Source organism: Lepisma saccharinum, chromosome 9 (assembly GCF_977018435.1).
Source record: "Lepisma saccharinum chromosome 9, izLepSacc3.1, whole genome shotgun sequence".
In the NCBI taxonomy this organism is placed as follows: domain Eukaryota; kingdom Metazoa; phylum Arthropoda; class Insecta; order Zygentoma; family Lepismatidae; genus Lepisma; species Lepisma saccharinum.
This window is the reverse complement of record NC_139237.1, coordinates 41,473,129-41,493,232: the sequence shown is the minus strand read 5'-3', so window position 1 is coordinate 41,493,232 and position 20,104 is coordinate 41,473,129. Positions and strand designations below refer to the sequence as shown.

At 38.7% G+C, this 20,104-nt stretch overlaps 1 protein-coding gene across 2 annotated transcripts in view; it reads right to left on the bottom strand.

Annotated features, from left to right (window-relative positions):
- Positions 1 to 3,055: 3,055 nt before the first annotated feature.
- Positions 3,056 to 20,104, bottom strand: part of LOC145992028 (uncharacterized) — a 222,254-nt gene continuing 205,205 nt past the window's right edge. Inside the window, exon 4 of one of the 2 annotated variants that reach the window (XM_083128077.1) lies at positions 3,056 to 3,392. In XM_083128077.1, the coding sequence (XP_082984203.1) occupies positions 3,071 to 3,392 (322 nt within the window). In that variant the 3' untranslated portion in view covers positions 3,056 to 3,070. Of the gene's footprint in view, positions 3,393 to 18,052; positions 18,375 to 20,104 lie in introns of those variants that run through there. The other variant, XM_083128083.1, reaches the window with a different exon arrangement.

Sequence of the window (20,104 nt, the reverse complement as noted above, 5' to 3'; positions counted from 1 at the left end):
GCTTAAGATTTTTACACTTTTGTAAAATCCGCACATCCCTAGATAGTAATAATGAAACATCTATTGCTTAACTATTTTTTACATAACTTCAGGGATGTTCATACTTTGTAAAAGTTTCACAGCATTCTGCATACTTTACAGGTTTACTATATGTAATTACGAGAGCAATAATGCACATAATATTTTGTATAGTAAATAAGTTAACCCAAACATACTTAAGCAAGAACTATAAGGGTTACATGAACAATGACCAAAAAAGCACTAATACTCACAATATTCCCCATGCAGCCTCTATTCGATACAGCACAAATGTGAGGGATTATGAATGAGCCTGTGCTGAATGAGATAGTATAGCATGTTGAAGATTACTGCCAGTGTACCAATGAAGTAATGTGAAGAATGTAAATTGTGACTTCCACCAGTGAATCAGACTATTTGGTAACACTGTTTCCTGCCCTTTCCAGTGGAAGATGAGAACTGGAAAATACCATCTGGTATGGCGTTCCAAAGCATTTAATTCAAATAGAGTTATGGACTTGTGTATAGAATGCTTTCTCTGTAAAAGCATCTTAACAAAAAAGATGCTACTTTGTGACTATCCAGTGAAAATTTCATAACAAATACTAAATTTACTGAAACTGTATGGTGTCTTCTGAACATAATATTGAGACATGGGTGGGAAATTTGCATCTCTTCATGTGCACCATGATATGTTTCAACCAAATTGCGCTACATGTGACACACTGCACCCACTTCAATGAAAAATCTTGAATCCATTGATTCCTGGACAGCTCAACTTCAGATTTTGCAATATCTCATGACCACCAAGGTAATCTGACTTCATGGCTTCTTTCCCCTCTGGAGCTACCTTAACACTAGGATGGCGGGAGGGGTCAAAATGACCCCTACCTTCACTGTTTCTTTAATAACTATCCCATTTATCTTATTTTTTTCCTCAATATTTTGTGACTTTTCATTATTCTTTGTCCCTTTTTAGATGGTATATTAAAATCTACAAAATATGTGAAATTTCATGTTATACCCCTAGAACAGCGGGAGGGGTCAATTTGACCCCAGTCAAGTTTCATTTATGTGTGCTGCAATATCAGCATTAGGTTTCGGTCCCTGTGTCTTTAGCATGTTCCCACTTGTCACAGTTTACATGTCGTCATGTAGGTAGCGTTCTTGGACCGGGAAGGATGTCTCCGAACATGTCACATCAAGTAGCAGTTTCTCGTGGTGAAATGTTGCGTATTCTGGAGTCTTCAGTTGCTGATTACTATAATTTTTATTTGTAATCAAAATGTACCACAAATCACCTGAACACTGTGATTATAATACATAAACATAGAAAATAATATAAATTAAAAGTATGTTCCCATTCTATATTAATAAGAATTTTTAAATGCCTTTCTTATGAGGGGTCAAAATGACCTCTTTCCACTGTTCTCAGTGGTATCAGATCCTTCACCTTTTTAGTGTTAATCCTAATGTGTCTTGTGCACCATCACCATGTGTAACTCAGGAACTGAAGCTTCAGATGGAAGATGTTGGAAGAATTCCTGCTGGCATGAAGAGTAGGGTCTAAGGTGGGGTGCCTAGAGCAAAATAAAAGGCACCTTCCATATGTTATATATGAAGATGTAGTTTTCTTGATAGAACACTGATTAACTTTTGCAAATGATATTTTATATACTTTCCCATATATACTGGTAAATCATTTTTTGCATTAAAATTTAATTCATTAAGCTTTCAAAATTGCCCAATTCATTGACAGATGCCATTCTTTCTGAGCACTTAAACACATTGGTGCCAGTTTTTGGCATTCAAGTTCATGATTGAAATCAATGGATTAAAAGTGTTAATAATCATGAAGTCTGGTGTCGTAATGCAGAAACCAGTGTTTCTTCCATACACAATAGTCAGCAGACAATGAATTGTAGTGAGTGATGTGCAAATATTGATCTCATCATGTAATTCAATTCATCTTTATGTCGACTTCATACATTATAATAGTTGACCTTGCCAGGATATTTCATCCACACATTTACATTTAGAACTTGGTTCATTTACTCTCAAATTTGATACATTATGCAGCATGATACAAAACAAAATAATCATTTTGTATTTCACAGGTAAATTTATTAAATGTATTAGGGATGAACCAACATGAAATTTTGTCGATATCGATACAAAATTTACAAATACCGATAACTGACACATTACAAAGTTACATGAAGGACCTGAATTGTTTATTCACATCCTTAATTAATATGTGTAATGTGCCTGTGCCTTAGAAAAAAAGAAAAAAAATGTATTTTGCAGGACTGAGCTGACGCTGATGTATCAGAAGGTATCGGTTGTATTGCAATCACTGATATCGGTTGACAGTTTACAGAGTCTGGGTGTCACACCATATTTTCGCAGAATCTCCTGGAAATTATGGAAAATGCACAATAGTCGTTGTTTTTACAACAGATTGTGAACAGAAATTAATTTTGTGATAAACTTATTAAATCAGGTGAAATTACGAATTTTTAAAGCAAAACGTGGATAGATTGTTATGATATAGTTTCAATGGAAAATGTATACTGAACTATGCTGAATTGTTACAATTATCAAGCAAGAGTATGAGCAGTGCTATCAGTAATAGTTCAGCCCTACTATTTATGATCTCCCCTTATTTTCCTAAAAGAATTACAAAATGGCAGAATTTTACACTAACCCAAACCAATATACCTATCCTGGCCAACATCAATGCAGTATTAATTAATATGTTCCTTTATTATTATTATTATTATTATTTTTTTGTGCACGTAAGATAACAAAAAATAATTATCATATTTTGCTGACACACATTTCTGCAGAACACTTCGCACACTTTCACAGAATACAGTAAGGTAACACTTCTAGTGCAATATTCATTCTTAACAGAGTATCTTTACTATTCAGGAATATGTTTCACTGTACACACTGAAAATGTAACTACACACCTAGTTGGTACCATACGTTTCTATGAGTAAGACTAACCAAAATAAGCATAGTACAGGCATTTTGGTTGATGGATCTTTCATTTCCGTGTCATCTGTAACAATGAATGAATGATACTGTGTTCCTTCAACTTCTCTTCTGTGTCATAGCACCTGCTACAAACACTGCACACAAATGGCTTGTCTGGTCTATGGACCAAGTAATGTGTCTTCAGACTGCTTTTCACACTGAAGCTTCTCTCGCACAGATGGCACTTAAAGGGTTTTTCCCCTGTGTGTATCCTGATGTGCCTCTTAAGGTCAGCTGGACAAGAAAATAGTTTGTTGCACCACGAGCAAACTTTCTCCTTTCTAGCAGTCAATGACTGTAGTTGTTTCTCAGCCAGTGCAGCAACATTCAAGCTGAAAGTAAAAAAAATGTTTTATCCTCTTCTGACTTATTCCACCATTATTATACAGGGTGCTCCAAAAGTCACTCTCCATTTAAAAAAGTGAAAAAAGCCATTTATCATTAATTACGCTTAGTATATGCTAATAAATAAAGGTGAAAATCACAGTCAGCTGTGATGAGGCCTACTGCTATCATCATAAGAATACAACTTTGGGCTTCATATTCGTAAATTTGATGAATCACTATGCAAAGATAATATCATGGATAAATTCAGCACAAATGCTTTCAAATGATAATCCACAAACATGTGCACATACAGTGGCAACTTCTTTCTCAGTGCTAACCATTATTTGCTACAAGATATTACTTGCAAAGCATCAGCGTTTACACTGCAATGGACAGTGACTAGTCAGACACCCTGTATTAGTGTAAATATGCATAATGTTTGCAATTTTCTGCTAGCAAAATTGTTAATTCAGAGGCAAAACAGTAATTCAAATGAGTGGTTCCCAAACTCGACTTATTACAAACTCCTACTGATTCACATGATGGAAGTGTACTGAAAACAAAATGCCTTCACTTAACCTTGAATTCTGGTCACAACACAGATAGCAACAGGTTGCTAGTCTTGAACACATATTCTGTCATCACGAGTTACAACCCCACCCCTTGCCCACATTCTCAGCCTCCAAGCCATATTTTCACAGAGGAATATCCTCTCTGTTGGTCAAGCAGCCAGAGTCTCTGTAGCAAAAATGATTGTCCACGTTATGATACAGGTAAGAGATGTTGATATTTGACTGTACTCCAAAAAAGGTACACCCCAACAGTGATTTTATTGAGATGAAGTATATTTGCATTGCTTTAAATACACGTGTGCATATGTTTTCCAATAACAATTACATTTGAAATACAAACAGCACCCATGGTAGTGTGGTAAATATAATACAAGTAGGGATGGGCCGATATGAAATTTTGGCCAATACCGATAACCGACATTCTACTGATCCAACATAAAATTTCAAACGATCCTTGAAGAACCTGAATAGTTCATTGACCTCCTTAATAAGTGTTTGTTTCCAGATGACTGCAATGCAAAAGTGGTTGCATATTTAGACATTTTCTTTATAAAAAGTAGGGCATGAAGATTGTCCGTAAAAATTATAACAACATGGCAGAATTTTTCACTAAATTATAAGATGTTTGTAGATATATCAGATCAGTAAAATAATCAGTAATTTTACCGATAAACCGATACACCTATATCGGCCGATATCGATAGAGTACCGATTAATGTCCCATCCCTAGATAGAGTTATTTTGTAAGGAAAAGTTCCATGCTTTCACATAGCTCTTTTGTTGTTGTTGTTGTTTTGTGCCCAACACATTTGCACAACAGGCCATACAATCTCTGCAACAACAGCGTTCCCTCACTGAGAGCATTATCAAAGAAACCCATGCCATGATCCATCAGAAACTAGGCATTAAACACAGATACTGAACAGGTACATTCTACCTGGCACCCTGTACTTCAAGAGATCCTGGACAACCAGAGGAAATGCAGACCAGTTGCATATCTCTGAATCCCCAACCCCAATAGCCATAAATCACATCACATTGAGCAGTGCAGCACAACAAATGATACAAGCTAGCACTCCACATCCTCCAGCACCACCAGATGGTAGAAATAAGAATTACTCCCAGTTAAGGATAAACAAAGCAGAGACGGTGTACCATCTCCACCTTAGATAATTAACCTATGTTAACAAACGCAGCGGTCCTTCAAAAATGCATTAGACACAACCAAAAAGAGCAATGTGGAAACAGGAACTTTCCCTACACAGACAGCATATACACTGTGGCAGTTAAAAACTTGAATTTGGGATTTAAACTTTGGGAAGGTGGTGAGGGGAATCAGTTCATGCCACAATCAGTCTTGTACTCTCATGGCTGAAGTTTTTTGCCACAGGTTGTAATATACAGCAGCGCTATGAATAATTGGATTTCACAAGCACCAATTCTTACAATAACACATTTTTCACTCTATGTAACTAGTGGTACACAAATTTAAAAATAATGGGGGCCTTGATCTACTTTTGTAATAGAAGATAACAATGTTTCTTCCCCATGATGAGGTTGAAAATGTAAAATTTTATCTTCAAACACATCAAGAAGTCACTATAAAAAGTTTTTTTTTTTTTCATTTTTTTCATGAGCTCATATCATGTTAATTTCAAAAAGCCAAACTATCCATCCCAGCCTACTCTTCAATGATTGAACCATAAGTTCCATTTCTGCAGAAAATGTAAACACAAATAATCATTTCTTGCACATATATTAACACAGCTCTCCTTTCTGAAAACTGTGGTCCATGCAAAGAAGCATTTCCACCATTTCTCAATCATTTTTTTGAGGTGGTGTTTAAGTCCACTTTATGCACAGATAAGCTAATCGGGGCTGGGTCTACAATTTAAAGTGGGATACAAACCACTATGCACCTCCATCGAGTATCAAACTTGGGACCCCTTGAATACAAGGCGACGATGCCATCTACCACTTCTCCTCCAGTTCCTAACACAGTTATCAGTTACATTAACTGCACCAGAACTTCCTTTATTTCTTCAAAAAATGCCTATGTTTACTTTCCCAGTAATCTGCCTCCTTTTGTGCTCATGATGCTTCTGGAGCCTGTGATGTATCGTATCATGCCGAAGGCATGACTCGAATCCGGGACCCCGGGCGCCATAGTCCGATAGCCTAATCATTTCATAAAAAGGGCCCGAGTCTGTAAGAAGCTGGAAAGAGCTTCTTTCAAGCAAATGCCACCTGCGATCTTCAGCGGATGTAAAAATCCACTGATACGAATTCTTCCGGAATCACAGGAAAGATACTGCAAACACAGCTTTATGCTGAAAGCACCGTTATTGAGAGACGCGGTCTCTCAACGGCCGAAGTTCGAATTTAGTTTAAATAGCTTGAGAGAATATTTCTCCCCCCAGTCGGTATCTGAAATCTATCGCATGCACAGTCGGTGCCTCGGAATTATACAAGTTGTTGAAATAAGAAAGTTATGGCGTGAATAGTTGTTACCGAACGTTATAAAAGGAGTAGTACGCTATCGGAAAGGAATTTTATTTCAGGAGAGTTTCATCAACGAACCAGCGAGTCGATCGTCACTTCGAGATCTACAGGTAACGAACGTTCCTCTATCCTTGTCTTTCATTTTCTCACACCCCTGCAAGACCAGTCAATTGTAGTGTTTAAAGTTAATCGTGAGTATTGTTCTTATTTCACGGGGCTAGCCCCCTTGCTTGGTTAAGTGTAGACGTAGCTCTTCAGAGCTACCCCCTATTTCTTACAACGGTCCTCTCGCCTAGCAAGCGAGTGGCTAAAGGCTGTCATAGCCCATCAATGATCCCCTAATATTTAGACTTTGTACATGGTGGAGGTGAGGGACAACAATCAGACAGGCAATTTTTTCCAGGGAGGGACAAGGAAGGTATTTTTTTTCCAGGGGTCAAAGAAGGCACATTTTCTCCAAAAATAGTGCTGTTCCATAAAAAAAAAATGCTTAAATTTGAATTTATGGTGATCATGCAATAATTAACACATATTATTGTGGCTAAAATGAAATTATATGTGTGAAATACACAATTTTTGGTTGACTTTCATTTTTCATGCCCCCCCCCCTCCTTCTGGACGCCCATGGTGGTGGCTTGAAACCAGATACGGGTCCGGTCAGCTTCCTCTGGGGTTGGGTCAAAGATGCCGAACTGGCGCTACGTTCAAGACTTCAGCTTTTGCAAAGATGCCTCTCCACGGCCAGAGCACTTCCAATATCTTGTGCCAATAATCTCTGGTTGGGAACATTGCTTTCTTTCCCCATGTGACACTCACGCTGCTCGCGTTTCAGAGAAGTGCCTCCGCAAACTCCCCCAATTTACGACTGGACTCAGCTACTTCGGTCATGTGCAGAAAACTCGAGAGCTCTCAGATCGCTGGTCAAACAGTACATTACTTGCCATAGCTGGTTTCCTTGAACCTAATCCATGTTGTAAACACACAGTATTGTCAGGTCGAATTTTGGTTTTCAACGGGAATATCCTATATGTGAATTTCCACTAGGATTCAACTTTTTTTAAATCATGTTTTCATTCAAAGGCAGGGCCGCGGTAGCGGTAGGTCAATTACCCCAAGGGGCAGAGTCTGAAATCGGGGGCAATTAATAGTACTTTTTCTCCACTTCCAATTGTTTCATCACCTTCAATTTTACATTTCTGGAATCCTTGATTCATACCCTTTCCAACGATGTATCAAACACATTTGGTCGATTCGACATCCTTACCCCTTCATGTTTGATTTACTTTATTTTATAATATAGGCCTATTTATGAAATGGTAGGCAACATCCTGTCCGCTGCTGTTGTGAAATGTCATGTTGGATGCTATATTTACTTGTGCAAAGTCTTCTGGTGGTTCTGCTTCACGCTGACAGATGTACTTTACTTCATAATAACACATCTCTGCAAGCTAAAAACAACTGAAAAGACTCATAAAACAACATAATCTTCACAAACAATGCAAAATACTACACTTTCTCGAGGGGGTGCAGAGGTTACCTATCATATGAGCATTCTGCAGCAAGAAAAACAAATAAATAAGACTATCACCTGGTGTGTTTTTCTATGCTCATCCAAATGCTTCTGCAACCTGTAAACTTTGTTGCACTCAATGCATTTTATCTCTCCAGAATGCAACCGTTTATGCAACATGAGATTCGCAGGGTACACAAACTTCTTGTCACACCTATCGCACTTATACATGGTCTCCCTGTGCATAACCATATGTTTCTCTAAATAGATCGTTTAATAAGGGCGATGAAGTCCTTATTTTCGATGCCACCATGCACATCAGAACTTCTAGAAAATTTTCCGGACGTTCCACCGGGCCTGGTACTGTAATCGAACGCGTTCACCCTAATTCGTACCGGGTCCAATTCACGAATAAGCGCGGTCAGGTGATTATTGACGAGATCGGGATACAGCGTCTTAAACTGTATCATTCGCCACATGAAGATTAGCGAACACCGGGGATAAAGGAAGTGCAACCCCCCCCATCCCTTTGGCTACTTACCCGCGGTCACCTATAACTTATGCTATATATCAGTGGTTAATGAGCAGCAACGATCAGACAGGCAATTTTTTTTTTGACAATAATTTTAACTTCATATATAAATCGCTAATAAATAAATATCTCCCTTCTCTTATGCGAAAATGTTGTGAAAGGTATTGTTTTTGGCCAATCACCGCAGCTGCACGTAGTGCAGACTGTACGTCACCCACACCAGAATAATGAAGGTCACGAAGATGTAAGATATCAAATAACATGATGAGTGTTTCTATGTAGAGCACAGTGTAGTAGTCTCAACAATAAGTTAACAATTCAGTTAAAATGCGCTTATTATATTATATACAAGTCCCCCCAGGGGCACCTTCTGTTTAACAGAGGGGAAAGGATGACGTATGCCGAAGGCTTTTGAAACGTTTATCAAGTCGTGTGCTGAGCACATGATTAATGACTTACACGAAGTACATTCTTCACAACTTTGGTGTGCGGATGGACGAAACTGGCGTTAAAAATACGTTCACATTTTTACGCATATAATTTTTTTTGCATTACAGTGGAAGGATTTAATAGATTTTATACAAATAGTACCTTTGTCGCTTGCACGGGAAAATATACCTCACCGCACCTTCGAAATAATTGTGCTCAGAGTTCATTCCAGTTACATTAAATATAGAGAGATAAATAACGACGACAGAGATTTAAAGGTGCTGCGCCAATGAAGAGACAATGAATAAATAAATCAGTGCATGAAGCGAAGTCGGCTTGATTAAGTAATTAAGCGACGGATACATTATTATTATCCCATTCAGTCAGAAGAGTTGTGGCTTGCTCCGACACTTCAATAAGTATATAGTTACTGACAGCATAGACCGACCATATGGTGTTACTTGTATCATAACAGTTTTAACTTTGTTTTTCTCAACGGTGCAAGCGTTAAGTTTTAAAGAAATAATTCGTTAAGCACTTACTTATCACTATAGTTTGGTACTTTCATCTTTATAATGGTAATAGCAATTTGTTTGTTTTTACTTATAAGCTGCCTGCTTCAACGTTTCCCGCTCACGACCTGCTTTCGTGCAGTCTCATGCTGCAGCTCATATTTCTAGGACCATATAATAAGCGAAAATAGCATGGATACTTATCACACTTATGAAAACATAGGCTTTACCATAGGAAATGCGGCCATACATATTAGCGTACTATTCCAAGTCAGTGCACACTCGGAGCTGGAAGTGCATCCTCAACACCACCATGCTCCACGCTCCTATGTCATTGTGATACACCCTCCCGCGAACGCTTGCGTGCAGGACGATGTCCTGGATTTACCACCGCCGTTTCACATTCCCCAAGCGGGGGAAAGGCCTATTTCATTTATCGCCCATCCCTCGTATGATGACCTTTCCCTATTTTAAACCATCCTTTTTGATGGGCAGAGAGTCGTTCCGGTGGCCCACTTTTCAGCACCTGCTTATGTCTTGACTCAGGATATGGATGTGTTTGTTTATCACAACAGGCATGGTGACCTGGAACTGCATTGAATGGCATCTGAAATTCTGCTGAATTTTCTCGACCCCGTGTTGGTAATCAGGAGGCATCTCCATTCGAATCCACGCCGGGAGCGCCCGCCGTCCCAGCTCGCTCTCAAGAACGAAACATTTTTCGAAGTACATTCGTTTGTTCCCCGGCACATTTTCTCCCCGCACCTCCCGTGGCAGCAACCCCCCTCCCTTCCGTCGCGCACCCCGCAAATATAACGCACTGGAAACCTCACAGCTCGCTTTTCGCGACGGCGAAGGCAGATCCTTTCCAGCTACGGAAAAGATGAACTTGGCCTCCTAAGAACGAAAATTCGCTCGAGACGAGTTACAAATCAAACGTCGCCAGTAGCTTTCGGACTTCGGACCTCGCATACACCTGGGAAAATCACGTTCTGCCGAGGAATTCAGAAAGACAGGACTCAAATTACTTTGCCAGAGAAGTGAATCCTGCACGACGACCTGTATTCTGTTCCCTCCTATGTAAGGTTCCATAATAATTGCTAGCTGCAAACAAGGGCACAATTTTCTATCCGTTCACTTTCTTAGAACTTAGTTTTTTTTTAACGTAAATAAAAATTCATGGAACTGAATATTCCACATTGGGTTTGTACAATTTTGTCTCGTTGAATGGTGCTTTACTTCGAACATTGCATTCTAACATTTACGTCAGCCTATTGATGTAACCCCTTGACATTTGAAAGCCATTTATTCACTTGATAAGTGACACTTTTTTTAAAGGGTTATTAATAAAAAAGGGACGTGGTCCTACAGTGCTCAGCCATTTTCCTTCCGCATTTTATTACGTTAATCCCAGGGAATTGGCGTTTGGGTTAATCTTTTCAGTGGCATTCAGAAAACGGTTACCGTCGCTAACCACGACGTTAATATATCCGCCTTTCGGCGGTACAGTTTCAATTATGTTTCAGTTATTTATAACTTACACACTCACTTCTCGTGGCAAGCAGCCAATTATTTTCCTTATTTTAATTCTCGGCACATTTTATTTAATACATGTAATTCATATATTCCACTTATGCTTTCAATTCAGCCACAATAAAATCTCGCGTTTTAGAACAACGTTACAGAAATGTATTCCCTAATAGTTTTTTTTAAGGGGCATCATCTTATGAACATTAATTACATTTTTTTCCGTTTATTGCGTACGCTCGCCCATACTGGGACCTACAATCAGTTACATTCTTGAAATAAATCGTCGCTTGAACCGATGCCTTTGCCTAATCACAACACATCTTATTACCATAGCATTCACGCTGTCGTGAAGGAACATATAGATTACTTTATTGCCCTTGTGTTTTTGATTCATTTTCGAACCCCCATTTTATTCCCATTTTATTCGTATTTACGCCATCTTTGTTTCTTTTTAGTCAATTTATTACCCATTGTACACTAAAGGAATTACTCCCCCCCCCTCCAATGCCGTCAACGTTGACTACAGAGGATGGGATATTTCACTTGTTGCAAGTTCATCACCACCCTCGGGAAGATAACGTCCTTTATCAATTTATTATTTTTATTATTATTACTATTATCGTTCTCGCCACGGTAACCCATCCTCATCTTAACGAATAACCTTTGGGCTAGTGCTTTGCTTTTGCAATTGCTTATTTTAAAGACTAACTTTTAAACGTAACTCCCTCCCCCCCATATACCTTGCGTTTTATTGCTTTTTTTTTACATTTTCTAGATTTTCGCTTCACTCGCGATATTTTGGATTTATTATTCAAGAAGTAACGTTTCAGTTTGCACCCCTACCTTTTTTAAACGATCTGGTCTGGTTTTCCTTTTCATTTTTCAGCTGCCCCTTACCCTACCTATTCACACCGTTCGTCTCAGCCCAGCAAGGACTGTTGCTGCAGTTTGAAGCAGAGATCACAACAGATGCATCCAGCATCCCCAGGAATCATCATGTTCCGGATCAGCATCTTCCAGAGGCTCATCCCCTCCAGGACAAAAGTGCACCCCCCTCTCGTCGCCGGTTCTTCAAGAACATTTCGTCGATCTCCGTTAGCAATGGACGCTCGCCATCGCGATTGCTAATGGGGTATCCTTCAGCTACATCAAGAACGCTACCTAAGTGTCTTTTTTTCTGTTTCCCTCTGGCCAACCAACATTTCGGCCAGTACTATATGTCAAAAACACAAACTTGAAGTGTCACATTGGGAATCAGTTTTTTTCAGACCGGCAGAAAGACTTAAATTATTTTCTACTTCAATTTCTGCCACTACCGTTATTATATTTTTTTTCCTTTTCAAATTATGTGTATTAACTAAACAGACAATAACAGTTGGGCTGAAAAGTTCGTAGGCTGACTCATAGATGGCGTTACTAGAATTAAATCCATGTGATTTTTACTTAGTACTAACCTTCAAAAGATACGTGTATAAATTTCACAGCTGCCGGATAATTAGTTCGTGAGATATAGCATTGTGAGTGAAGCAGCTTTTGTTATTGTGAAAAAATGGATAAAAAAGAATTCCGTGTGTTAATAAAGCATTGGTTTTTGGCGAAAAAAAATACTGTTGAAGCCAAGGCTTGGCTTGATAAACATTATTCGGACTCTGCACCAGGAAAATCAACCGTTGAGAAGTGGTTTGCTAAATTTAAACGAGGCAAAATGAGCATTGAAGACGATGCACGCAGTGGACGCCCCAAAGAGGCTGTTAACGACGAAAACATCAAAAAAGTCCACAAAATAATTTTAAATGATCGTAAAGTGAAGTTGATCGAGATAGCTGAGACTTTAAAAATATCAATGGAACGTGTTGGACATATTGTGCATGAATATTTGAACATGCGAAAGCTGTGTGCAAAATGAGTGCCGCGCATGCTCACAATCGATCAAAAGCAGCAACGTTTTGATGATTCGGAGCAATGTTTAGCGATATTCAACCGTAATAAAATTGCTTCCCCATCCACCATATTCTCCAGATCTGGCCCCCAGTCACTTTTTCCTGTTTGCAGACCTTAAAAGAATGCTCGCTGGAAAGAAATTTAGCACTGATGAAGAGGTAATCGCCAAAACTGAGGCCTATTTTGAGGCTAAAGAGAAATCGTACTATAAAAATGGCATCGAAAAATTGTATGACCGCTATAATCGTTGTATCGCCCTCAAAGGCAACTATATTGAATAATAAAATCGAATTTTGTCAAAAAAATATTTTTTACTATGTTAGCCTACGAACTTTTCAGCCCAACTGTTAGTTTGGGGGCGGAATGCCCCATGTATATATATCATATCGCAATTTGGATGTTTGTACTTGTTAACCCTTCAGGTTGATCCTGCTGTATATATTGCATGGCAATTTTTCTTCTTGGGTGCTGCTTCCCAAGTTTCTTTTAATAACTTAGTTAAACATTTGAAAGTGTATAAACATACTCCGCGTTTCCTGACCTATATGCAATGGAACTGACCTTGCCCAGGAAGCAAAGATACTTTCTTCTTCCGTGTGCTACAGTGTTTGCATGTGCTCCGTGTGTATAGTGATAAACACCACTACAGTGAGACCATGAGATTTGGTGACTCAGCATCAGCTGACCCCGCGTAGTACACGTGCCATCAATGTTGTTTAGAATCCAGCATGGTTAGATATTTAAGTGCATGGTTTTTGTTTGTGTGTAAATTTTATTTTTCCTTACACCCACCCTTGTATAATAGTATTTTTTTTTGGGGGGGGGGGGGTTGGTGTAAATAAATTGTCTTCTAGAATTGACTGGTATGGTCGGGCTCGCGTTACAAAAAATTAACTTCCCTGCATGAAGTTATCATCTTATGAAAATTAATTACATTTTTTTCCGTTTATTGCGTACGCTCGCCCGTACTGGGACCTACAATCGGTTACATTCTTGAAATAAATCGTCACTTGAACCGATGCCTTTGCCTAATCGCAATACATCTTATTACCATAGCATTCACGCTGTCGTGAAGGAACATATAGATTACTTTATTGCCCTTGTGTTTTTGATTCATTTTCGAACCCCCATTTTATTCGTATTTACGCCATCTTTGTTTCTTTTTAGTCAATTTATTACCCATTGTACACTAAAGGAATTACTCCCCCCCCCTCCAATGCCGTCAACGTTGACTACAGAGGATGGGATATTTCACTTGTTGCAAGTTCATCACCACCCTCGGGAAGATAACGTCCTTTATCAATTTATTATTTTTATTATTATTACTATTATCGTTCTCGCCACGGTAACCCATCCTCATCTTAACGAATAACCTTTGGGCTAGTGCTTTGCTTTTGCAATTGCTTATTTTAAAGACTAACTTTTAAACGTAACTCCCTCCCCCCCATATACCTTGCGTTTTATTGCTTTTTTTTTACATTTTCTAGATTTTCGCTTCACTCGCGATATTTTGGATTTATTATTCAAGAAGTAACGTTTCAGTTTGCACCCCTACCTTTTTTAAACGATCTGGTCTGGTTTTCCTTTTCATTTTTCAGCTGCCCCTTACCCTACCTATTCACACCGTTCGTCTCAGCCCAGCAAGGACTGTTGCTGCAGTTTGAAGCAGAGATCACAACAGATGCATCCAGCATCCCCAGGAATCATCATGTTCCGGATCAGCATCTTCCAGAGGCTCATCCCCTCCAGGACAAAAGTGCACCCCCCTCTCGTCGCCGGTTCTTCAAGAACATTTCGTCGATCTCCGTTAGCAATGGACGCTCGCCATCGCGATTGCTAATGGGGTATCCTTCAGCTACATCAAGAACGCTACCTAAGTGTCTTTTTTTCTGTTTCCCTCTGGCCAACCAACATTTCGGCCAGTACTATATGTCAAAAACACAAACTTGAAGTGTCACATTGGGAATCAGTTTTTTTCAGACCGGCAGAAAGACTTAAATTATTTTCTACATCAATTTCTGCCACTACCGTTATTATATTTTTTTTCCTTTTCAAATCATGTGTATTAACCAAACAGACAATAGTTTGGGGGTGGAACGCCCCATGTATATATATCATATTGCAATTTGGATGTTTGTACTTGTTAACCCTTCAGGTTGATCCTGCTGTATATATTGCATGGCAATTTTTCTTCTTGGGTGTTGCTTCCCAAGTTTTTTTTTAATAACTTAGTTAAACATTTGAAAGTGTATAAACATACTCCGCGTTTCCTGACCTATATGCAATGGAACTGACCTTGCCCAGGAAGCAAAGATACTTTCTTCTTCCATGTGCTACAGTGTTTTCGTGTACTCCGTGTGTATAGTGATAAACACCGCTACAGTGACACCATGAGATTTGGTGACTCAGCATCAGCTGACCCCGCGTAGTACACGTGCCATCAATGTTGTTTACAATCCAGCATGGATAGATATTTAAGTGCATGGTTTTTGCTTGTGTGTAAATTTTATTTTTCCTTACACCCACCCTAATATAATAGTATTTTTTTTGGGGGGGGGGTTGGTGTAAATAAATTGTCTTCTAGAATTGACTGGTATGGTCGGGCTCGCGTTACAAAAATTAACTTCCCTGCATGAACCTAATTTTTTGCCCCAGGCAGGTGTGTCGTATCATGCCGAAGGCATGACTCGAATCCGGGACCCCGGGCGCCATAGTCCGATAGCCTAATCATTTCATAAAAAGAGCCCGAGTCTGTAAGAAGCTGGAAAGAGCTTCTTTCAAGCAAATGGCACCTGCGATCTTCAGCGGATGTAAAAATCTGCTGATACAAATTCTTCCGGAATCGCAGGATACTGCAAACACAGCTTTATGCTGAAAGCACCGTTATTTTCAACGGCCGAAGTTCGAATTTCGTTTAAATAGCTTGAGAGAATATTTCTCCCCCCAGTCGGTATCTGTCATCTATCTATGGCGTGCACAGTCGGTGCCTCGGAATTATACAAGTTGTTGAAATAAGAAAGTTATGGCGTGAATAGTTGTTACCGAACGTTACAAAAGGAGTTACAGCGAGGAGTAGTACGCTATCGGAAAGGAGTTTTATTTCAGGAGAGTTTCATCAACGAACCAGCGAGTCGATCGTCACTTCGAGATCTACAGGTAACGAACGTTCCTCTATCCTTGTCTTTCATTTTCTCACACCCCTGCCAGACCAGTCAATTGTAGTGTTTAAAGTTAATCGTGAGTGTTGTTCTTATTTCACGGGGCTAGCCCCCTTGCTTGGTTAAGTGTAGACGTAGCTCTTCAGAGCTACCCCCTATTTCTTACAACGGTCCTCTCGCCTAGCAAGCGAGTGGCTAAAGGCTGTCATAGCCCATCAACGATCCCCTAATATTTAGACTTTGTATGGTATAAACAATTGTTGCAGTGTGTATGCTTCAGCTGAGCATTCTGCTGGTTCATCTCCTCATCTATTTACTGCAACCAGTGTGAAAGCGACAAGATCACATGAGTTTTGATATGAAAATATGAGGGAGGGATACTGCCTTTTTTTCTTTCTGCATCAGGTTATAGCTTTCTGTTCTGAAGTGAATTATGCTGCATAAGTAAAAAAGGATGGTACAAAAGGAATATGGTGTAATAAGGGTGGTAATGGCAGTAACTGACCAGTCATGGAAGAAAAAAAGGAAAGAAAAAAAAGACCGATACTGATAATCATGAGTACCAATACCGACACTTGAAAACTGTAACAATTAAAAGAAAGTTCAGAGTACTTATAATTTCTAATAAACATCTTTGCACTGGAACAATACCACAGCAATCTACTAGATTTGCTTTAAAATATTCATAATTTCACATGACAGTAATTTAATCACAAAATCTAATTCTCCCCACAAATGTTGTTGCAAAAATACTGAAAATCATGCAAAAATGTATTTTTGTGGATCCAATTAAACATCCAGATTCTGGAAATTATATTGATTAAATTCCAACCAATTCTTTCTGATATCGATAACACTGGTATAGACCAATACCAATACACTGATATGTTTACAGATGTTAGGGGTGCTGTTTATACAAGATGATATCAAAGGACGAAAAGGAATTTTGAGTGACAGAATATCCATCAACTGAAGCAACATGTTCAGACCTTGTCACATCTTCTTATGGTGTGACAAGCTTCAAACAGCACATCAAGTGGCCTTGATATCTGAGGATATACTGGGACATGTCTGGATTAACATCTGCAGTGCCACAAATAGCACCAACATTGAACATTGTAATGTGTGGGGTAAAACTTGGATAGTCCTTCTTAGAGATGAACCAAAGCCACTCTGACCTGATTCCAATGCCAATAGCAATACTCTCACCAATTCCCACCTATATTGATACCTATACTTGAAAAGTCACCCCTTAAATTTAAAATAATTAAAAATATAATTGGCGATAAACCATCAAATTAAATATCAAATTATTTATAATTTCATATACTATAACTAATTACTCATAACATCCATTTATCTTCACAATGCTGTTGAGAAAAGGGTCTGCCTGATGGCATAGTGATAATATCATTGCCTTGTAGTCAAGAGGTCATGAGGTCAATACTGAGTGGAGTCAAATACTGGATTGGATCTCACTTTAATCTGTAAGTCCAGTTATGTTAATTCTACCTGTGCATAAAAGTGGACTCAAAACAAAATTCACAATTCACAAACTTGCTGTTAAAAATTTTTTAAAGATTATAAATTTTGCATAAAATTCAGGATCTTTAGACTCTACGATAGTGTTGGAAGGCATTTTTCGTGGACCCTGCAAGACAAGGACCCCAGAAAAGTATTGGTATCCTTTTTAATCTTAGTTCTTCCATTAATTCATGTCATGGCAGTTGTGGTATGTCAGTTCACGTGTGCATAAATAAGCTTTACTTTTGCACCATCCATTCTTAAATACCCTTTATAATCTTAAGACTATATGAAGAATTAGGGATACAGCTCATGGGGAAAATGTCACAACACTATAGTTCATAAGTATAACAGTGGTACTGATACATTTTTAAAATTAAGATTAAGGAACACTTGTGTTAATAAATCATTTATTTTGCTCTCCACAGTTTCTAGACAAAAATACAAAAGTTCAGTTTCCTCCTGTGCTAGGGCAACATTTTACATGAATGAATGATACTATGTTCCTTGAGTTTCTGCTCTGTGTTATAACTCCTACTACAAACTCTGCAAAAGAATGGTGTGCGTGGTCTATGAACCATGGAATGGTCTTTCAGAGAACTCTTCTGGCTGAAGCCTTTTCCGCACAGAGGGCACTTAAAGGGTTTCTGTCCTGTGTGGGTTCTGATGTGTCTCTTAAGGTAAGCTGGGTAATCAAATTGTTTCCCGCACCAAGAACAGGCATGCCTCTTTTTGGATTCCTTATCCAATACCAGAAGATCTGAAGAAATTGCAAAGCTGAAAGTAAAACAATTTGGGTATTACGATTTGTTGGTATTCTACGTGGCAACATGTTACTACTAACATGCATAACATGCACTATTTTTCCTAAGCTACATTAACAGTACAAATAGGTATAGTACAAATAGGTATACACTCTATCAGTATCTGATGTTATATGTATGTCCTTAAAATTACTGATAAAGTTTACTGACCTGATATTTCTGAAAATAACCTGTAATTTTTAATTCAAATGCCATTTTTGTCACATTTTTAAATGAATATGCATTTGTCTAAATGTGCAGCTTCTTCTCCTATGGCACCCACATGGTTACACACATTAAATAAGAGGCGAATGAACCATTCACAGCCTTCATAGTACATTTGGCTAGGTAGTATATTGGTAATCAGAATGCTTCTTGTTGTGCATTTCTGCCTGTAAAATCTACACGCAAAACCCACAACAATGAATGTTATACTCCATCCACACTTAAGGTACGACAGACAATTTGCACTACTCCTTGAACTTGTGTTATACAGGGTGGCATAAGAGAGAATCCCTCATTTTTAAGACTATTATTTAGTGATGGGGGAGGTAAGGAGAATAATGAATATACCAGTTACAGGTACAAAACATGGTATCATTATTACCTCAAGTTACAATGTTACAAAATTAATTCTTCAACACAACACACTTCGGATAGCCTCCATTACAGTCAATGCACTGCTGTAGGTGCACCGTGAAATGGTCAAATACATGTTGGAGCGGATCTCTATCTGTTATTGCAACTTCTCCAATTATCGCTTCTTTCAGTCAATACATTGAGGAATGCCACTTTAGGTGTGAATAAATAAGCTTTACTTGTGCACCATCCATTCTTAAATAGCCTTTACAATCTTAAGAGTACATGTAGAATCAGGGGTGCCCACAGGGAGGAATATGGCACAGACTGCACTATCGAAATTTTTTTGGGGAGGGAGATTTTTTACCTTCAAATGATATAAAATTCAACATTATATGTTTTTCTAAAATATATGTAAAAAACGTACACCTTAAATGCCCCATATTTAATCCATTAGATGAAGAAACGAAAGTATATTTAGGGGCAGGGGTGGCACAGGTGGGTTTGTGGATGCACATTGTTCACCCAACTTTGGGGGGGGGGGGAGGATTTTTATGATGGAAATTTCACGTGAACAATATAGCAATGGGTACATGTTGAATTATTTTATCAATTAACCATTGCTGCTATATAAATAGTATGAGACGTATTCGGAAAGTAAGTACCGAAAGGGTGTAAGAAATAAAGTAAAATAGTTTTGTACCTTTTTTTATTTGAATTGCATTCTACAGACCTTAAACTACTTTTGTACGTAGTTTCCACCATTTTTCAAGCATTTGTCATAGCGTGGCACTAGTTTTTGTATCCCATCGTCATAGAATGTGATGAAAGCCATCCATGCACTCCAGCTTCAACGTCATCATCGAAACGCTGACCACAATTTTCGATTCCAGGCGATCTGTCACAATTTCGTAGAGGACTGTTTTCTTGAAATTTGTGGAAATTCCATGGAAAGCGACGATATTGTGAAGCGTCTGTTTTCACGAATTTCCACGTCGACCGCACGCACCAATTCCTCGGTCACAATAGATGGCCAACCACTCCTTGGCTCATTGTGAACTGTCTCACGACCTTCTTTAAACATAAAAAAAAGACCTCTCACAGTTGACGGTGGCACAGACAGGA